The 23,107-nt window shown below is 34.9% G+C and overlaps 1 protein-coding gene across 1 annotated transcript; it reads right to left on the bottom strand.

The window, feature by feature from the left end:
- Positions 1-2,601: 2,601 nt before the first annotated feature.
- LOC110777327 (dynamin-2B) lies at positions 2,602-22,307 on the bottom strand. Its single transcript, XM_021981936.2, has 22 exons — positions 21,868-22,307; positions 20,235-20,285; positions 20,017-20,137; positions 19,358-19,450; positions 18,995-19,056; positions 18,751-18,868; positions 18,269-18,608; positions 17,423-17,570; positions 17,140-17,241; positions 16,895-17,014; positions 16,391-16,474; positions 16,105-16,232; positions 15,491-15,575; positions 15,211-15,361; positions 13,070-13,146; positions 11,617-11,673; positions 10,858-10,999; positions 10,627-10,775; positions 9,641-9,754; positions 9,493-9,560; positions 5,653-5,828; positions 2,602-3,062 (listed from the first exon to the last, which is right to left on the bottom strand). Exons 1-22 carry the CDS (start codon positions 22,018-22,020, stop codon positions 2,842-2,844), a joined length of 2,760 nt encoding a protein of 919 aa, XP_021837628.1. The 5' UTR covers positions 22,021-22,307; the 3' UTR covers positions 2,602-2,841.
- Positions 22,308-23,107: the final 800 nt, after the last annotated feature.

Genomic DNA, 23,107 nt, shown 5'->3' on the forward strand with positions numbered 1-23,107 from the left:
GTTAATTATATATTTATTTCTCAAATTCGTAAATTCTTATTTAAATATATTAAATATACGTTAAAATATATAAATAACGTTTATAAATTTACGGGGGATTACATTGCATCTCTCGAATCTTAACTTGATATTGCTAGACTAATACAATTAGTCATGCGCAAATCCAATCGCAAAGTAAATGAAAGCAATCAATAGGAATTAACAAATAATACCAACAATAAAAAATATTCAATCATCCCTTCATATTAGTTCGTGGATTCCCAAAACCCTAGAATGAGACTACTCACACATACTTAAAATAACCTAAACGAAGAATGGAAGAGTAAATGAAAAATTGAAACTTTGATTGAAAATAAAACTAAGTGTTTGATTATAGTTGAGAGAATAAAACTAAGTAGTAAAATAAACTAAGTGCTCAATACTAGAAAATAAGATGTTTGAAACAAATAACTAAGGGCTATATTTATAGTCTTGCCCAAAACAAAACGAAAAATCGGAAATAACTAAGTAAAAACGCGCCCGTGGTTGTCGTCGCCCGATCGGGCATCCGACTCGCAAACAGGTCGGTCGGGCAGGCACCCGCCCGATCGGACGGATGAAAAGTCTTCACCGGATGCTGCAGGATGGGCGCCCGATGGGCACTGGGCAAGGGTCGCCCGATCGGGCGCGTGCTGAAAGGAGTAATTCCCATTTTGTTCGCCCGATTAGTCTCCATTCGCCTCCAGTCGCAGGGCAACCGGCTTGACGCATAAATCTTCAACTTGCTCATCGAGTATGACTCTTGGGGCTCAAACGTAAGCATCATAGGCTCCTAAGAATCGACAATAAACGTCCCGAACATCCTCGGGATTGTGCAGTGGCCCAATTCATCATGAAATGAGCCTAAAAAGGCCAATTTCCCATTAAATGAACCTGAAACTTAAGGCACACTCAATAACACATATTAGTAACTCAAAATGGTTGATCAACCACTCTAACAATTAAAAAATAAATCTAAAATGAAATTCAATCCAACATCAAACACTCATCTAATCTAATGTATAAAATACAGCAGTTGGTATATATAAGAATTTTATTTTAACTTAACAATTTAATAGAATCCGTGCATCGCGCGAGCTAAAATCTAGTATATATATATATATATATATATATATATATATATATATATATATATATATATATATATATATATATATATATATATATATATATATCTTTTTAAGAAGAAATTTGAGTTTATATAAATTGATATCGCGCGAGCTAAGTTGTATTTTCTTTTTAAGAAGAAATTTGAGTTTATATAAATTGATATCTTTACTTTTTTAAAAAAAATAAATCATATCCAATTTCATAATTATGTTTATTTATCAAAAAGAAAACATTTATCTTACGAAATATTGTTTGAATTTAAATTTATATACTTCGTACATAAATTTACATGTTAAGCTTTACTTTCCCCATAAGCTTAGTTTTATAAAGTTTATCATTATAATAATGCAATTTCGAAAAAAAAAACGTTCTATTAAAAAATTTCAAAATTTATCTCTTATCAACTTTTAACGGATCTTTATTTATCTACCAGTTCTTTATTTATCTATTTTTATTTTTCTCTTATTATTTTTTAATGAGTTTATTTATCTTTATCTCTCATTATCTTTTACCGGATTTTTATTTATCTATTTTTATTTTTCTCTTATTATCTTTTACCGAGTTTTATTTATCTTTATCTCTTATTATCTTTTACTGGGTTTTTATTCATCTATTTTTATTTTTTAATAAATATAAAATAATACTTCATCTGATTTTTAATACTCGCAACGTTTGTGTAAATTCTACACTGTTCACGTATTTTACTTTGACCATTAGTGATTTATACGTAAGATAAAATATAGTCATGTAAAACCTTGTTAGATTCGTCTTAATGTGTATTTTCAAAATATTAAAATTTTATAATTTTTACTTAAAGAGAATCAAAGAGAAAAATGATCAAAATTGTGCATTGGCACGCATAAAAGTGACAAATGTTGCATGTAAAATGAACGGAGGAAATATTATTGTTTGATGACATGGAAATCCTCTGGGCGCTCCAAATGCTCTCCAAAACACTCTCCTTCATATATATATATATATATATATATATATATATATATATATATATATATATATTAGATTAATGATTTGATTTTTTATTTTGAAACATGAAGAAAAGACATAGAGTTTGGTTATACTTCTCAATACAACCCGGGCAACTACCGGGTTTCACAACTAGTAACCATGTAACCTTTAAAATGTTTATCCATAAAAAAATTTCATAATATAAAAGTTAAATCAAATCATACTAAAAGTTCCCAAAAATTAAGTACAAATTATCCAGACATACAATTAAATATATTATACACGGAATACGGGCAACAATTCAAAATGTGCAACTTAAAATGAACGGAGAAGATATTTTTAATTAACTTTTTTTATATGGGAAAATATTGGAAAACGAATTAACTGTTGTATTTGTGATTTCTTTGATAATCTCTGGCAAAGAAGTTTAACAATCATTATGCGCAAAGGGCATCATCCCCAAGAGAAGGGAGGGAAACAAGAAAGTTTTAATGAACAAACTGCCTGACACGTTGCAAAATCGAGTCATCAATAGTGAAAAAAAAGCCGCCCAATATCTATCTACATGAATCACCTGTTCTTTTTCTCCCAATCTACAAAACTATTATGACATATAAAGGAGAGCAGAAGAAATGCTCAATATCAGGGAGCAAGATTAAAACATCCACCCCAACAAGAATTACACGAATCATAAAATCAGGCATCATAACCTCGATCCACGAGCATCTAGTATCTACCAGATGAAGGTGGAGCCGGGGGCAATCGTGTTGGAGTGCGACGGCTGTTTGAGTTTGAGCTAGATCCGCCATTCAGATCACCATTTTGTGCTGGATCACTGTACCGTCGACTGTGAGTCCTAGAAAAATCTGTTGGACCATTACCAGCAGCATCAAATGCACTTCTCCAATCATCCCCAGCCCCTGAGCTCCCTGTTCTGGGGCTGCTTTCTGCACAAATTTAAGACTACGTCTTCAGTAACAGATTCATAGAAACTAAAGGAAACAGAGCAACGATTCATTTCAACAAATGTATGATCAAGAGGCTTAAAGAACAGGCCGGAGTAGTGAAATAGGACATATGTCACAAAGGACAACTAAAATTATGATGAAATCCTTCCAACAAGGTTATATAGTGAAATATAAAGATATGTAAATTAACCCCTTCCATAAATGTGATTCAAATTTAATCACAGTAAAATGCCTATTAGAACCGCTTGCAATTGCAAAACCACTCAAATGGAAGATAATGAAGCAGGTTGGTTAAACCAGGCTCAGCCAGGTCACATTCAGATTATAAAGGACGAGTTTTTTGGCTTGTTTTTAGTTCACTTTTGGTCAACTCGGGTTGAGGTCAAATTAGAGCCTATCAACACTAACGTTAAATAAAAAAAAACATCATTATTAGTTAAATAAATTTTGGGTCAGTTAGGCTAGGAGCATGTCAGATTAATAAGTTTCAGGTATGGGTCAATTATTTCGAGTTGGGTGGGTACAGGTCACTATTTTCATTGCTTATAGCACTATGTGAGCCATGGAATATTTGAACAGGTACATAGAGCCTTACTTCGTCCCAGGTTATGCCTGTGATTTTCTTATCTTTTTTCTTTAGGTTACCGGAGGGAATTTAGTTTTGTTATCTAGTGCAAACAATGAAATTCTCACTGCATCTGTACGAAGAACACTTTTACACATGATTCTCAAGCTCCTAAAATCTGGAGAATCCAGATAATACCGAGGGTAAGGACAGCCATTTAAAGGGATATTTCCACTTAACTAACTGAGGGGTTGGCGGGATTGAGGGATGGTTCCCCAACACCAGCACAGCTGCATCCACCTAAATTTTCATACCCAATATTCAGCCACTTGAATATCTACTGACCAGCTAATATTTTGAAGGAAAATTTGTAAAATATAATTTACCCTTTGCCCGATCTTCTAAAATCCAAGCTTTGAGTAATCCAAGCTTTAGAGGTATCTTCCCTGAATGATCTTTGACCTCTTAGTAACCGGATTAACTAGTTTATATGACATGTGTCTCACACTAATTGGTCCAAATCCATTTAAATTTAAATTTTATAAAGACTTTGTCCTTCTCTTCCTCGCATATCCATGGCTGCCATCTTCTATGGCTGTCTCCCCTAATCTCCCCCCATGGTTGCGCCCCATCTCTCTCTCCCTTCCCTGCCGCTTCCTCTCTCCTTTGAAATATCACCAACTACAATTGATTATCTCTTTAGGGAGGTGGAGAGAGAAAGAGATATGCGAGAATGAGAGTGAGAGTGGAATGGGCGAGAGTAAGTGAGGGCTGAAGGAGTTGGGGTGCAGGGGGTCTAGGCTTGCTGTTGGGCGGTGGTGGATGGGGGGTTCTAGCGAGGAAGAAAGAGAATGGGGTGGAGAAGCAGGGATAAATAGAGTAGGTCAAGGAGGCGGGATCTTGCGAGGGTTCTAGGTTGTTAGACGCGTATGTGTCGTCGGTAGGTGATCCGCAGGTGTGTGAAGAGGCGGAGCTGCGGCGGTTTGGGTGACGGGGTCAACACTTTCTCTCAAATCCACTAGAATAACATTAAACTATACCCACTACCTCATTTGCCTTCACCTTTAACCAACAAAAGCTCACTAAAAGTTCCCTCCTTAAAATGAACCTGGGACAAAAAGGAAGTTTAATGGGGGCGGAGGAAGTAATGATTATAAGTATTATGGTCAATAAAGATGAAATATAATCTAAGGCAGTTAGATTTCATGAACATGAATTTGTTAACTGGGATCAAGACAACAAGATTTTTAAAATAAGCTCTTATTGCCCATTCAGTGTGTGATAATGAATTAATGATAATGGATTTATAGTGCAATGTTGTGAGGAGAGCCTAATGCCAATGTCCACGAAAAATGCTTTTCAACCCTCAAATATCATGTTTTCTTCATAAATTTCCATATCACAGAGGTGATATTGAGGAATTTATACGGATAAAAATATGTTTAAGGATGGAAATCCATTAGCATTTACATTGGCATTTGTCAATTGACAATCCTTACAAAACTAAATATGATATCACTGCTACTCCCTACAATTTGCTATCGCCTAACAGACGGGTTGAACTATTTTGGCCAGATGGAAATGGGGTGACCACTATCTCTAATCGACATCACCCTACTACCTATTGTTAGTACATAGGATAACCCCTTACCCAATCCACCTCACTTGCCGCACGTGGGGAACGGTATCAATGTAACCTACCGCAAAATGATTTGACATAGATTATATGTCTCATTTTTGTTATCTAAAAAACCAGAACCTTACATTGATTGTGGATAGAACATTTTCAAGGTAAATCAAGAAGCAAAACTACATATACCATTATGTTTCCATGTTGGGTATTCTTGCAATTAATTAGAATTTCGAAGAGCACGCTTATTTGGTTGTTCCCAGCTTCCCATAATCTTTAGTAAGAATTAGGAAACAATAAACATGTAGTACTCGAACCGTTTGGAAGGTGGACACAGTATGGTGAAGAATACTCAAGAAGGTGATATGCATTACCTGCACCACTACCACCATCAGACCACCCAGATGCAGCATCTGCCCGGTTATCATGGATACTTAACTGCCTCACAAGTTTTGATAGAATAGATGACTGTTTCGTATAACGTTCTCTTTTACGTTTCACATTCTGGTCTTCTTGAAGGAGCTCTTCAATCTTCGTAGAACTCTGGCCACTAAAAAGAAAGGCCACAGACATACATAGATACAGAATGTGTGAGATAAAAGAGGAATTTACACAGGAACATTCAAGAAAATTAACAGAAGAAAACGAAATGGAGAAATTAAGGGGAAAGAATTTCACATAAAAGAGGGAAAAGAATTTCAGCTTGAATATTCAAATTAAACAACCATAACCCTCTAATTCCCTCAAAAAACAAAACCATAACCCTCTATTTATACTGATTATTGATAAATCTGTTAGTTTAGCAGCACATCTTTCCCTTTCTAATTATTTCTTCATATGTACTTCGTATGTAGTAAAAATATTACTCCTATCAAATATTTGTACGAAGTACATTGTAAGAGGGAGTGGGCACCACCAACGACTAACCGTTTCCTCACATATAAGGTATCTCAGCCCTTGGTGATCTCTTTCTCATTTTTAAAATAAAGTAGAACAAATAAATAATAGGATGAAGATTATGCATAATTCTCTAGCCAACTTTTTTTTTTTGACCAAGTAGATACATAGACATAGTATGTACATTTCCGATGGAGCCAAAGATTCATTTGTTCTTTTGGTTGTGGGATGTAATGGACTAAATCAAAATGGCTCTTAAAACCTCTTCGCTTCCTTTCCATGAAGTAGAAGATGGTCGTCCCATTGTTGTCCCGCTATCGCCTCTGGGTCAATTGGAAACAACCTCTCTGCAATTGCAGGGGTAAGGTTGCGTACGTCCGAACCCCCCTTATCCCGCTTCTTGTGGGAGCCTCTTTGAGGCAACGGGAAAATGATAATGATAATGAAGATACACAGACATAGTCCTTTAGACAACTCATGTACTACACCCTCCGGGTTTTTAAATCATCACTTGCTTATTATGGGTGTTTCAAATCTACATTTGGTAACTTTCTATCATATTTTATTATTTCTCTCTTTCATTAATCCCCACTCGAAATATTTTATTGTTTCTCTCTCCCATGGTTCTCACTTAAATAATAAAAAAAACCATCATCTCTCATATGCAATCATTATCATGGTCCCTCGTTATTGTTTTACGTTAATAAATAAATTATCTATTTGCCCACTTACACATTTTTATAATTCATCCAAAATTCCCTAAATGTTGCACCATTTGGGTTTTTACATTATTCACACTTTCCCTTTGGTCATCTTTTTTATTCATACGCAAGAAAAATTATAATCGCGTGTGATTTTGTTAGATACGTATCGATATTTATTTTCTAAATATCAACTTTTTATAACTTTCAATTATACATAATTCCATATAGTAAGAGTCCAAGTCATGTCTGGAGAGCGTAAAGTCAACCATGGTGCAATAATTAAGGAACGGAAGAAATATAACCTTGCATGGACCTCCTAAAACTATGTGCCCATGCAAGTGATGCATTTAAAAAAACAAAGGGAGTCGGTTTTTTTGTTTGACTTGGTTACTGTAGAAACGTACTTTAGAAAAACAATTGAAAAAGGTGGATTAAGTAAGAGACAGAGTTACAAAAAAAATGGGAGGGTATAAGAAAAAGTTGAATAAAGAGAGAAAAAGAGTGTGAAAATGTGAATATATTGTAGGGTAAAATAGTAAAAGGGGTTTTCCAAAATGGAATAAAGTGAAAGTGAGTAGAAAAAAATAAATACCCTAAACAAAAAGCGAGTATAAAAGGGCAGGAAAAAAAAAAGGTAGTATTTAAAACTAAAGAAAATCTAATATACATATATAAAGGAGGCATATTTGATGAAAGATTAGAGCGCCACCTAGGATTACTAATGGTTTCGGCCAATGAAAAATAAGATTTCTAATTTCTTTTTGAATTAAAAAAAATCAAGTTCCACGTAGATATTTTAATTAATTAATTATTAATATATACAACTCCATCGAAAATCAAACACTCTAATAATTAATAAATAATCGATTTCCATGTAGATAATTAATTAGGTGCTACATAGATATTTTAATTAATAAATTAATTACTAATATATACAACTCCATCTAAAATCAAACACTCTAATAATTTAAAAATAAATCTAAAATAAAATTCATCCGAAATCAAACAATAATCTAAATTAAAATAAATAAATTTCAATTTAAAATCAAACATTAATCCAATATTAGAGAGCCACGTAGAAAAATCTAATGGCTTCGGCCAATGGAGGAATATTTGCTGAAATATTAGAGCGCCACCTAGGATTACTAATGGTTTCGGCCAATTAATGAAAAATAATATTTCTAATTTCTTTTTGAATTTAAAAAATCAAGTGACACGTAGATAATTAATTAGGTGACACGTAGATAATTAATTAGGTGCCACGTAGATATTTTTATTAATTAATTACTAATATATACAACTCCATCGAAAATCAAACACTATAATAATTAAAAAATAATCGATTTCCACGTAGATAATTAATTAGGTGCCACGTAGATATTTTAATTAATTAATCTAATATACATATATAAAGGAGGCATATTTGCTGAACTATTAGAGCGCCACCTAGGATTACTAATGGTTTCGGCCAATGAAAAATAAGATTTCTAATTTATTTTTGAATTAAAAAAATCGATTGCCATGTAGATAATTAATTAGGTGCCACGTAGATATTTTAATTAATTAATTAATTACTAATATATACAACTCCATCTAAAATCAAACACTATAATAATTAAAAAAAATCTAAAACAAAATTCATTCAAAATCAAACACTAATCTAAAATAAAATAAATAAAATTCATTATCCAATATTAGAGCGCCATGTAGGGAATCTAATGGTTTCGGCCAATGAAAAATAAGATTTCAAAATTAATTTTGAATTAAAAAATTCGAGTGTCACGTAGATAAATAATTAAACGCCACGTATATATTTTAATTAATTACTCCCTCCGTTTCTTTTTGTTGTATCCGTTTCCATTTTAAGCGTTTCATATTGTTGTATCCATTTAGAATCTATTCTATTTTTGGACATACATTTTATCCTAAAATACCCTTACATTTCTATCTAATTACCAAAATACCTAAAGATTCTACCCATATTCCCACCTAATTTTCCCCACCCATAATATTTAATTCTTTTCCCTTCCCCATATACCCACTCTCTCACCTCCTTTATCACCCATCATTATCACTCCTCTCTCTTACCTTATTTCTTTATTATTTTTTCACTCCTTTATTTATTATATTCTCTTACACCCAATCATTTCTCTTACACCCAATCATTACACATATACCCATACAAACCAATATTCCAATTTTCTTAAAAACCACATCAGATTCCAAATGGATACATAAAAAAGAAATGGAGGGAGTAATTATTAATATTACGCATATACAATTTCATCCAAAAACAAACACTCTCATAAATTTATTTATTTTTAAATAAAATGAAATTTAATACAAAATCAAAAACTAATTTAATCTAATACGAAGTTTATAAAATTGGTATGTACATAACAATTTAATAGAATCTGTGCATCGCACGGGCTAAAATCTAGTAAATAAATAAAAACGACAAATTTGCAAAACAACCCTTATTAAATATGAGATTAACGCTAATATGTTCACATTAAAAAAAAAATCAGGCCTATTAAGTTAAGAAATATCTCAAATTTGAGTTGATTAGTTATAACAAGCTCACATAAATTCAAATCATGAAGAAAGCCTAACCTTATGGAACTGTACAGTTGATTAAGCATGTCTTCTTTGGCTTTCTCCACTTGGCAAAGAACTACAGCCTGTTCAATCGCCAAAAAGTATATAAGAGATGAAATCATGTCATGGTAGGAGAAAACGAAAACGAGGGAGGAATACAGACTTTTGGCACATTTGCTGCAAGGCTGTTTAGAACGGCTTCTACATATCCACGCACTTCCTGAGACATCCAGCGAAGCTCCTCTTCTGGGTCTGCAGGTCTTCTAGCCATTGTATCCTATAACCTTGTAAAAATTAGCAAACTACAATTCTACAAACAAACTAATTGATGCAACAAGCCACCAAATATTGTAAATGGTAGATATTAAAAAGTTTGATAGTTAATGCATAATCAACCCAATAAGCAGGCTATAAAATCCAGCGATCTAAGACGAATGAGGGAAGATACCAAAGTTGCACTCGGGTACGTGTCCAAGTGTCCGACACGGTTATTTTGTACAAAAATTGCATGATTGGGTACAAAATGAAGTGTCGAAGTGTACATACTCATGTCCGGGTGTGGAGGATCCGACACGGATATTTGAGGTAAAATGAAGAGTCAAGGTAAAAACTATGAGGGGTTTTGCAGCTCCGTCATGAGTAACCAAGAAAAAAATAGGATGAAAAATTTGCCACATTACTGTCAGTAAAACTGTAAAAGGCTTCTTCACTATTGCTACAACTTTCCTGAGATGAATTATCAATGATTAGCAACTCCATGGCACCTTTTGAGAAATGCATTGGAGTTCTCTAAACTGAAATGATATAAGTACTAATAGGGGCATTTCCACTTGGGAAAAGGCAACCAAAACCTTCTGAATTCATTATTTCCCCTTTTTGCTTCTCATAAGTAAACTGTCAGTCACTTTCTTTAGTGATTTCTAGCAATTCCTTTAACACAATAAAATGATTCATGGGGTGAGAAAGACAGTCCTACAAAACCGAAGCTACAATAAAGTGTCAGCATTCCTGAAATTCATGATACGGTTAACCCGGATATAAGCAGTGAAGGATCTCCCATGAAATAGAAGTTCCAACACCAGCTAATAAATTGCAAATGCAACCCCACCTCCAGCCAAACAACAAAAAGAAAAAGACAAATGAACTCACAAGCGAACCATCAGAATGACTTTGACGCATTGGGTGCCCAGCTTCACCCATTCCTTGACCACTTTTAAGTGTTGCGAAGTTTTTTAACTTGTTCAACCACTCAACCTTGTCCGCCGCACTCTCCGCTTTCAGCAGGACAGCACTATGTGCTGCATATAAAATGAACAAATTCTTATTGAGCCAAAACATGGTCAGACAACAGAACGAAAAAAAGTTATATGCTTCCCAAACCTTTAAGAACAGTCTTGTACGGTACTTTGTTCGTCAACTTAAATGCAAGGCTGGGACCTTTATCAGGACCATTTGACTTTTTGTCCTTGGAACTTTTTGGAGGGGCATCTTCCTCGTCAGTAATTTCTTCGATTTGACACTCCTGAATAATAATAAGCAATTTATATAAAGGTTTAGGTAAGCACGAGTTTAGAATCTTGGATTCTACTTGTTTCCTTGCCATTTTTATAATGTAATTTGCAAACTTTAGTCTGTTTGTTCGGCAGATGGGGGTGCTCTAAAAGCTTTTGGGGTAGGGTCAATACATTTCAGATGTTCCCTTAGCTCTATTTATATGGGTCTGTCAATTCTAGTTTCCAGAGGCGCTTTAATTCACCCCTATTGTTGTTATTCTCTTTACTGTCATTTTATGTCTTACCTTTTAGTTAAAAGAAAATACAATCTGCATCTTGGCATATTACGGAGAAAACAATTTTGTAATGACATAATAAATAAATTGAAGATTAAGAGTCCAGACCAATTTTAATTGACAAGGGCTTGATAAGCACATACCTATAAGCACATACCTATACTTTTAAGTCTACATATTGAAGCAATTTTAAAAGGTACGAGATAAAACACTTGCGCTCAGTAAACATTGTTAATTAAAGGACTTTTATAGGTGTATATCCTGCTGCCCCTCATATAAGTTCAATGGCAGATATCCAACCAGAAATAAAGAAAGGTAACAGTAACAGTAATTGCATCAGTGCTTATTACCTCTAAAGTGATAACACCGCGGAAATGTCTTTCTTCTTGTTTCTTTGTGTACCCAAGCTGCAAGATAAGGCATAAATATCAATACGTATGAATTAATATCCACATAAGCATTCAAGACTCAAGACCCAATGAAAAATATCCTTATGCTAACAGATGAAAACAAGATTACATTCACTGAATTAATGGTCCCTATAAACAGAAAAAAGTATTGTGGAGAAAAAAGTTAGTTTTACTCACAAGCCAGGAAAGGAGTGCTTTTAGCAGATATAAGGTCACATTTATTGAAAGATGAGGTTGCTTTTACTTATAAGCCAGAATAGAGAAACTTCGGATACAAAATTGTTACATTAAAACGAATGTCAAAACATGAATACAAGATTACATTAGTAACATGGGGTTAGTTTAATAATTGAAGGGTTACATTCGATGGAAAGAAAAGGCTACTTTTGCTTGTAAGTCAGGGAAAGGGTCACGTTCCAGTTACGAACAATGAATACTTTTTACTTTACAAGGGCTGCATTCAAACAAATGTCAAATCCTCGAAACTGAAAACCAAACTACTCTTAGTTTTAAATTAAAAAAAAATGAGGGAGTGTTTTAATATTAAACACAATATTACTTTCAAAAACTATAGACTATAAACCCTAATGTTAGCTGACTGATATATTGCACTGGCGGGAAACTTTAAATAAAACAACAGTGACATTAGACAACAATAAAGGTTACTTTTTTTTTTTATGGGTATTGGAGAAATCCTCAGGAAATCCCGTCAAAGGGCTCACATGATGTCATTGGGGATAAAGTTAAGACAAGCGTCAGACATTTGAGCTATGGAGAAGCATAGCAATTATCAAAGAGGGTATCCCTTATGTCTTCAAGCAAACTGATGTTCCTTAACTAGAGGTCTTACACAACTCTTATTCTTTTAGGCAGCAACCCATTTTAATTATTTTTAAGTAGAAGTGGAAGTAGTACCTTCAGAGTAGTAAATGAATCTAAGAATAAATAAACAATCACATCATTTGCAACCATATTACGCATTATAAAAAGAAGAATTGGAATTCAAATCCATCTGACCATCATAAACCAAGCACAATACTGGGCACAACTCAGTGCATCACCAGATTCACCACCAGGAGCCAGTGACTTTCAATCCCATCCGATTGTCAATGGCAGATTTCACTTTATTTAAACAACAGACTGGATTTTAATAATAAAAGAGGGAAGACTGTATACAGACCAAATAAAGCTAATGATATTTCACCCAGAAAAATGTAAAAGATAAAAAGGTCCATAATAAAATAAAGAAACTCCACATGTACATCTAATGGCTAAGAGAAGTAGGGAGGATAAAGTAGTTGATAAATGCAACATAATAACTACCCAGCCAACAAAAACTTTTGAAGCACCAACCACTTAGACATTGGATTTAATAAAAAATGCTAGTACCTACCTTTTTAGTTTTTTCGTTCAACACGAACCATCTTCTACTCCAACTGTTAGTTTTAGCACTCTTTTTCAATAAGAAACCTGAAATTTTCAAAAAAAAAATATAAGAAAAAAGAAAGAAAGAGAAACTATAAATAATCCAAGTCATTGGAGAGTGCATGCATGCTGCGCGTGCAGTGCAGCGATCATATAAGATATACTCAGTGACTACTGTTGAATGTTCTTCATGATCAATGGTATAAATATGGCAGGACATATACAAATGGAAAGACAATTATATTTTTATACTATCTATTCTCCTTCCACAAAAAACTCACTTAGTCCAACATGTCTTTCATTTTTGTCTAGCAACTAGGTTAGATTAATAGACTTTTAATTTTACTGTCTAATTGTACCTTTATTTTTTAAGTTAATATTATTATATAAAGATCTCCAACCATCAGATAGCATATACAACTATACAAGGATCAAATTTCCTTCCTTCCAATACCTCTCATTTCCTCTACAACCCCTCCACATTTGTCAAATGTCAAAACATCATTCATTATCATTACCCCATTGCCTCAAAGAGGCTCCCGCAAGAAGCGGGGTAAGGGGGGATCAGATGTACGCAACCTTACCCCTGCAATTGCAGAGAGGTTGTTTCCAATTGACCCAAAAGCGTAACGGGACAACAATGGGACGACCATCTTCTACTTCATGGAAAGGAAGCAAAGAGGTTTTAAGAGCCATTTTGATTAAGTCCATTACATCCGACAGCCAAAAGAACAAATGAATCTTTGGCTCCATCGGAAATGCTTAACCATTTAACCAAAATACTTCGCTATTTAACCAAAATAAAAAAGAGTAGCTAAGCACTTGCAGTCCCACATCAATGAGATGTAGGAAGAATATTATGTTGGACAGTTGTGAAATGTCAAATCAAGGCCCCAAAACAACTCTCTAAACCCCTCAAATTAACAACTCTTTATCTCATCCCCCTCAAGTGCAGTCAATTTTATTTCCACAACCAACCTGCTAAAGTAGCTTAGATAAGGGCTTCTTACCACAAGGCTAGAACGCAAGGCAATCCTAGAAACATCCCTTCACCCCAAGCCATTTTTAGGCCAGGGAGGAGGGGGCACAGAAGACTGGAAATAAGAATGATAGTACAGAGGTCACACTACACAGAAATGGCTGAAAGATGAACTTTGGCTGCCAGCTGCCAAAAAAAATTGTTTTATCTATCTTTTGATGTTAAAAACTTGAAATAAATTTGTTAAGTCAATTTATTGACTGTTGAGGATATTATTTAGAGGAAAATAATATAGGTAGAATGCTACAGCCATTGGAAAAAAGAATCATTCTTACAAGATGTTCACTTTTATTTTTGTTTGTCATTTTCTTTAGTGTTCAAATCATAATAATACACATTGGTCCTCTCACCAAAAACAATTAACGATTTTGAACTTTTTCCAATACATCATCCTACAAGGCATGATCATTTGGTAGAAGGCCAAACCGAAAACGTAACCTCCACCAAAAGTGACATTCGATAAATAGATTCACTCATATTTAAACCTACTAAGAAATTACCAGAAGTGGGCCTTTGGATAATTTCATAATTTACAATTGATAATCATAATTTGTGGATAAATTGACTTAACAAAAAAGGGCTTCATTCGACAGATTAGGAATCCTTTCGAACATTGGGTCTTTGTCTATAGTAATAGTCCCTTCATTGGAAGCAACAGAGATGAAGGGAAAACACGATCTCTTACATTTTAGAAGTATAAGAACACCTCACCAACAATAGACCCAAAATCCCCGAAGAATTTCAGCATGTCAAGTGTTGAAAATGGAACAGAAGAATTTGGTGTAATCTTTAAATAGAAAGGCTGCCTTAGGTTGAGTTTAGGAGTTCTCTAAGTTTTGAAATTAGAAACTAAAAACATTGTAAACAGAGTACTAACAAAGTCAAAAGACATGTGAACACAAAATACATTCATAAAAGTTCAAGGTCAGCAGTATCAAGTTTACGATTTCTAATAAATATTAGTGATTTATTTTACTGTCGCGAGATTTTACCAAATACAGAAAAGTATCTTAATTGAATCAATGGCAATGCCAAACAAATGATTTCAAAAAAAAAAAGCGGGGGAAAACCTGCGGTTATTTCTCCCTCGGGCCCAGCTGTCTTCACACCGGAACCCTCTGGTCCCTCTTTATCTTTGTCTTTGTCTTTATCAGACTTTGAATCCTTCATTGATTTTAAGTTCCCACTACTTTGTTGGCTGCTTGTCTGAGGACTTGTTGCCTAAAAAAGAAAAACCTTCAGAAATTTTGAAGCACAAATTGGCACACTAGCAAGGCCATTACATGCACTGCGCTCAACAATCATGCAATTTGAAATTTAAAATATATAAAAACGAGAAAGATATCCTACCCTATTCAACATCGATTGCTCCGCGTCCGACCCTTTCTTGGATGATCGAGTTTTCACCTCCTCTTCACGTCTCTGTCTCTCCATCCTAGCAGCTCAATACAAAGAAAGGAATTGTGGGTATAAACTAAAATGTCTAGATGCAAATTTCAGCAAAATAATTGGAAAAAATGTGAAAACATATTATATTAAGGTAAGGTCAAAGTATAATTTAACAGTAAATCATAGCCTATTCCAAGTAGATTGCTATGACAGTTGCACGGCCAAAAATAAACTACTACTTCGTATTTATACAGCTCAAGTATAAACCCAAGGAACTTGATGACAAATAGATTCAGTAGCCACTATCTTGGCAAAAGAAGGATACCATAGCATAATAACGTTCTCCTTTGATAGCATGCATGTGATCCACAAAATATCAAGGTCCACAACATACTTCAGGATTATCAGACAAAAACAATTAAAGATTAACCATGGATTATGCCAAGCTACTTCATCCTAACTCCATTTCCAAGGGGGGTGGGGAGGTGGGGGGTGGCTTTACATCCCAGACTCTTTTCCCAACTAAGCTTTAGACAGTCCTTAAAATGAGAAAGATACTAACATCATGAACATACCGTCTCTGCACCAAACGAATAAAGTGCTGTGGTGGAACAAAGGCACGCTCCATATCTACTAAGTCAACTACCATTTGCTTTGCTTTGCCTTTAAACACATCAAGAGCAGAACTTGCAATTGCAATTACCTGTTTCAAGTTTAATAAAATGAGAAAGTAGACCCGACTTGTTTATTTTTTTACTTTTTCTACTCCCCCCCCCCCCCCCCCTAATTTCGCTCCTTAATTCATTCGATTTAGAAACAGCAAAAATCCGGAATTGTAATAAACCACAAGTGCAACATTACCTCTCTTTTAAATGGTGGGTATCTTCCAAGGCCTGGTGTAGCATTTGCAGCTTGAGATACAATATCGACCAGTACATGATGCACCTATTTTAACAAACATTGCCAAAGAATCAGTACAGCATTGTTATGTTCATAGTACATGAAGTTGGACAACCCCATATACTGGTAAAAGTCAGTCTTATGTGAAGGATGCAAATAAATGGATTAGACTATTGTAAACTGGTTGTTTTATCCTTCAGATAAAACTTATTTTCAAGTGAAATCTGGTTGTTTTGAGTGATGGATTGGACGCACATAAATGGATGAGTCATGAGACTATTGCAAACTCATACGATGGCCGTGGCCCAAAATATACGGAAGATATTCATCCATACCAATTTATTGCGCAATAACTCGCCACAAAGGTAAGGTACGTCGTCTATAATAAACCTCATACTAAAGTAAATAAGGTATATGTTGCCTGTAACTAATGTGATGATACAAAAAATTCATAAGCCTGTTCACCTCATCAACACAAAGCCGCGACGGTTCTTTTGCCATTTCAAGGACACTCTTTATCAAAGACCTTAGCCCCTTCTCTGGAGATATAAGATATGGTTGATAACCATCTGCTTCCAGAACAATCTGATAGAACAGAAATGAGATAAGGAAACAAATTTAATTGAATCCAACTTCTACAATAATAAATTGAAATACCAAAAGGAAAGAAAGAAGAAGAAAAATAGCAAATCCAAAGAAAGGGTAAGTACCCTTTTGACATTGTTAATATCAAAGTGTCTTTCCAATGGAAGCTGCTTAATCCTGTTCGGAAAATTTCCTTCAAAACTGGCAACAATCTTCCACCCATTGCCCTAAGAAAGGTATACAATGCAGTTTAGATTAGAAAGCAATAATAACAAATATCCATTCAGATATTGTGTCGGCACATCAAATACCAAGAGAAACGACATGATAATGGCGATATACGTAATAAACTCTTAGACAAGCAAGCCATGGAATGCAATTGCCGCCACGATAATGAAAATCCTTTACCTCACCACCAGTGATGTGCCTCAAAAATTTCTCCTCAAATTCACGGCAAAGCTCCAATGCCAATGCTCTCGTACCTTCAGCACTTGAAACCATTGACTCGCCAAGTTTCACTAGTTCATCCTGAACTATCTGAGATTTTCCCTGGAGTCTGCATAAATTGCCAAAATGAGATAAATAAGAAACGCAATTATTATAGGTCATATTAAAGTATGGGAATGTTCCGCTGCTATCAACTAAGAGTCAGGCAGTCAGCTCTAGAAGAACACCTCCCAACATCACTTCACTGCTCTTTCTACTCATTACTTAACAATTTTTTTAGTTCATTAACACAAAACTGCCAATAGTCTCTCTTATCTTTCTACCCCACTTTTTTGTTGAAGTCTTAACTATTAAACCAACTTATTACGCCCTCCGGTTTTTTTAACACCTTATAATATGTTGAAGTCAAATGATGCATTGGCAAGTGCTGCAAGTTAAAAAAAACAAAAAAAAAAGAGGGAGTACTAGTTTTCAGTCAAGACTGATGTCCCTTCGAAAAAGCACTATACTACTAGTCTCAGGTCACATCTATTTTAATACGGGAAATCCATGACAATCCTGGCCTCCTAAAAACCCAAATATAAGTGTATAAAAAAAATTAAAAAGCAGAAAAAGAAGTAATGCAAAACCATTGCCAATAATAAAATACGGAAAAAGTACAGGCAAATCATTAAGAATTGTAGCTTCCTGGAAGCAATGACCATCACCATCACCACATATGCACATAAGGCAGGGCATTAGCAGATCAAGAACCAAGTTATTTGTTTTCCCAGTAAGACAGCACAAGCAATGGCAGAAAGAGTATACCCAGAAAGAATACTTGGAAGTCTGACTTTCATACGGTTGCGTATTTGTGCAGCCAAAGATTCCACTAAAGCTATTCTACCAAGCTTGCCTTGGGGAGCCCCAGTTAAGATAGACTTAAGGCTCTCACTTTCAGCTCGCCAAGCAGTTTCTAAGGAGTTTTCGGATCCAGCAGTTCCAGAAGCCGTGGCTATTGACACCGACTGACCAATTAAAGCAACCCATGGCATATCAGCTGTACTTCTTGGTCCTTGACCCAACAACAAAGCTTGAACAGCAGCAAGGGCTTTAGGTTCTGAGGCGGCTTGATCGATTTTGCTGATTACACCAATGGTCCTCGTTCCTACAATTAATAAAAAGAAAGAAGACTGACAACCAAAAGCAAAGACCAACACAAAAGGCGAGTATCTTACGCAAGAATATTAATTAATTACTTCTATAAGAATTTCTTAATGAACGTACAGAAACACAGTTCTCAAACTCACCCTCCGAATCATACTCCTTGGCAAGTCTGAGACCTCTGGCTGAAGAAACTTCTGGGGCCTGAGAAGCAGGAATTACCACCAACAAAATTGCGTCGTTGTGTGCCACATAGTCACTGACCTAATGAAAGATAGATCACGAAAATAAGACCATCCACCCAACACATAATAATAGGAAAATTGAGAAGATGCAAATTGCTACCAATTATCACCCCCAAACACCTACTTTAAACACTACACAACTCACCATAGATTCATCCACAATCCGTTGTTCCAGCCCAGGCAGATCAATTAATTTCAAAGGTGGAGCTGAAAAAACAAATGCAAAATCGTCAAAGGTAACACAACAAGAGAGAATCTCCTTAACTTGCAAAGTTGCAACATTGGCACACATGAAATTACATCATAATTTAGGGTCTCCATTATCACATGAATAAAGTTCAACTTTACATCTTTGTTCAGGATCAAAGCCAACCAACAGAAAACAAAATACTGAACCTATTCCAGGCTGATAACATTATGCACAGTTTGCTATATCAATCAAAAAATTATTGAAGCATATAATACAATGTGCATTTACTAGAAGTGGAAGCCAAAGGAAAAAAATAACCTGTACTCGTACGCAACTTCAAGTATATCTCGTCGCGACTCTTTCCTGTTGAACCCTTGCTAAGCCTATCCTGAAGAGAATGCCTAAGGGCACCTGTGGTGAACCAAAAATTGTAAGAGAACAGATTAGTCGCAAGAACTTAATTTATATAGAAGCCTGAGGAAAATATACCATTCATTGAGGACAATAGGTTATATAGTAACAAACTAACAACCATAAATTATACTTACTCCGTTCTATTGAGTTTCTATACTATTCACAAACTACCGGCCATAATCAATCGACCAAAATAACCATGAGCAGCTACGATATTATAAGTTTCCTTTTTTGTTTCCAGTTTGGACAATTAAAATCTTTCCGATCCCAATTTTAAAAGAATTCCTGCCAAGATAACGGATCCTGCCGTGGGTGCCTCAAGACTAAAAAATCGGCAGAAGGCTATTGTGATAGTAAGGAAAAATATAGTCCTGTAGAGTCTTGCTAGATTCGCCTTGAATTTATAATTTCAAAATATCAACTTCGTATGATATTTACTTACAGATTATTAAGGATATTATGGTTAACTTTGTGTGAGGGAGAATGAAACTACAATTGTTGCGATAAACGAAGAACGGAGGAAGTAGAAAGCAAAGAGGTCATGTTTTATTGAGGAGTCTTACTTGCAGACACCTGCTGAGTTTTATTGTCGATTTGCAAAACAATGGACTTGCTACTTAGAGAGCCATCTCTGTTTAATTCAATGCTTATGGGAGCCCGTGTAGCACCATTTTCACCAGTAGGCTGTCCACACACAACAAAGTGAAATTAAATAAATAAAATTTCAACAAACATGCATTTACTTTCAAATAGATATCAACTTCTTACTAAAAGTTCTTACCAAAACAGGATGTCCAATCAGACTATTCAACACTGCTGATTTACCTGCACCCTGAACAATCATAAGGAAAAGGTCTACAGTTAGTGTACGCACGCACACATACATGCACACACACACACAAAAACAGCAGCAAACTGTATCCTTAAAATACTAACTTCAAAGCTATCATCTAATGCACTCTTGGCACCAGAAAAAAATGAAAAGGTACAAGGGCTAAGTGAAATCATAAAAGATACAGCTGCAAGAATACAACATTAGCTAATGGAAATATCCTAGGAATACGTCATTAGCGAAAAATCCTTGAAAGACAATAAACTATTTAAAAAATGAACTCTATATGAAGCCTAAGAGCTTGGTTCTCAAAAAATTAGCAATACTCTAGCCAAATGGACCCAACAAAAGCAAGCAACAACAGGCTTCCACAAAACCCTTTCTTCGTATTCCTGAACCCAAAACCTGTTTGATTAATCAGCTCCTAAAACCCAAAACACCAAGAGAATAAGTAAAATGTACTCCACAAGAGCTTGAATGAAGGCTATCACACACAGAAATGGAAATCGGAACAGAAACGGAGAAGTGAGGAAAAAGAGTGTTAAAAAAAGTGATGGGGAGACAGCTAAATTTGTGTGCCAAGAGGATGACCCTGAACTAGTGAAATCCTGTGATGGAGTTAGGGATAGAAGCCAGTACATGGTGCAACTGAGGAATACAGAAAACTAAGGGCATCAACTTGTGGTTCCGATGAGCTAGGCGATGTTTATAATCTTTTGCAAATACATCATATATTCACAAACAATGCTCGATGCCATCATACTGTGCCTCAAATCAGATGCACGCGGTGTTTTAAGATGATCATATAAATAATGCATGTCTCAGTCATTACACTTTTTATAATTATTTGATTTTCTCTTTGCATCATTTTAGAGAACAATCACGTAGTTAAACCAGCATGCTGATACAAATACCATATTTTTACCTCCCACTCACAAAAAAAGTTCCAGTTGGTTTTTTTGCCTCCGAAATGTTTAAGACGGCCCTGGAGACACATATGTTACTTCAAATTAAAGATTCAGGTGCGGATCCATGGATTAGAAGCAGGAAAGCAATGTTAGAATTGAGAAAGCTCTAATGGATTGGGAGAGATGAAAAGATTATCATATAGAAGCCCTATAGCTGAAATCGAATCAAGTTCTCTGACTGAATCACTTTAATCTAACGCTCCTATTCAGCTGGCATAAGTAGCATCAATATTACAAATGCTGATATAGACAACCACCATTTAATACTAAAACGGCAAGCATCAACCGCGATTTTCTACCAATTGTAAGACAGACAATTATCATGAACTAATTTGCAAAGTGCAAAAAACACCGACACTATCTCAAATCTTGCAATTCACTAGCGAAATCAGAGTCTAAGCAGCGTCAGATGATCATATCAATAGCAGATTAGCTACATTAACCAGAAAATCCTAGCTAAAGTAACCTAACCCAAAAAATCTAGCAGTAACATTCTCAAAATCACACCTTTTCAAATAAATCCAAAAATGGAATAAACAACTAGATCTCCAGCATCCGGGAACTAAAATAGAGCGGAAAAGCATAAAATCAGGAGAATTTGAATTTCAACTTACGACATTGCCAAGCGCAACAACATTGAGGAAAGTTGAGTTCCGACGAGACGATGACGCCGACGAAGAAGTATCATCGACATCTTCATCGGCAAGCACAGAAGCTGCTTGGCGCATCGCATCAGAAAGCTGCGACAATTCTTCGATCGCCTCCATGTTCGTTTTCTTGCTTCTTAAGATTAAAAAAAATCAAAATCGAATCCAAGAAAAAAAAAAAAAAAAAAAGCAAAGTGGAAGAGATCGAAGAAACAAGTAGATCCACAAAAGTGAGGGGAGAGAGAAACCCTAATTAAGAGACGGGGGGAGATTTAATTTTTGAAGGTGGAGATCGCAGCAGAGAGAAAATTCAAATTGGGGTTTTGGAATTTCAAACTTTTTTCAAGTTTGAGGAAGATTGAAGGAGGAAGGGTAAGGAAAAGTTTGAGGTGCGGTGATGTGATGAAATACCCAACAACAGCAAGTTGCTGACGAAGCACAGTGGTCATTCACAAATTCTTATTTACAAATGGTGTACAATAAATAATGTACACCGGAGTAAAAGTTAACTCAAAATGTTTAAAAGTTAAGCTTTTATATGTAAAATTTATCTATTTTTTAGTGATAAATTTTTTCATTTCAGTAAAAACATATTTCTTCAAAACCACTACTAATGTATAAAATTAATCATTTAATCATTTCTATCAAAAAAATTTTACTAATATAAAAGTTAATCAAAACTAGGTAAAAGTTATCTTAGTGTACAATAAATTTATTGTACACCTTGTGCGCGCAAGACCTTTTGGTAGTCATTTTAAATTTTTAGGGTCTGTTCGTACAATTTTTTTTTTTTTTTTTCAGTTTTCTGTTTTTTTCAAAATTTAACCCTTGATATCACATTCGTTAGGGGGTGTTTGGTTCGTACCTGGTATGGGTTTGGAATCTAATATGTATATATATATATATATATATATATATATATATATATATATATATATATATATATATACACTTCTTACTGTAAGAACACTATCTGAACCGTAGGATAAAATCTAATCTAACCGCCCAAAATAAAACAAAAGTAATGGCATTTTGGTATATCGGTTGCAGACTTATCCCCTTCTTTCTCCTCGGCATTTTTTCTCTCTCGGCATTTTCTCTCTCTAAACTGTTTTTGCTCTCCCTTCCTCACAACTTTCTCTCTCTTCCTTCTTCAATTTCTGGGGATATTTGCCCCAAATTAACGCAACTTTGAGCGAATTCAGCA

Source organism: Spinacia oleracea, chromosome 3, assembly GCF_020520425.1.
Source record: "Spinacia oleracea cultivar Varoflay chromosome 3, BTI_SOV_V1, whole genome shotgun sequence".
Taxonomy (NCBI): Eukaryota; Viridiplantae; Streptophyta; class Magnoliopsida; order Caryophyllales; family Amaranthaceae; genus Spinacia; species Spinacia oleracea.

What these genes read in the sequence shown, in the direction of transcription:
- LOC110777327 (XM_021981936.2), bottom strand. Translation starts at nt 22,020, where the DNA reads ATGGAGGCGATCGAAGAATTGTCGCAGCTTTCTGATGCGATGCGCCAA. An exon ending in TGAACGAAAAAACTAAAAAG is followed by an intron (nt 11,674 to 13,069) that starts GTAGGTACTAGC and finishes CTTATCTTGCAG; the next exon opens with CTTGGGTACACAAAGAAACA. An exon ending in GTACAAGACTGTTCTTAAAG is followed by an intron (nt 10,776 to 10,857) that starts GTTTGGGAAGCA and finishes TTTTATATGCAG; the next exon opens with CACATAGTGCTGTCCTGCTG.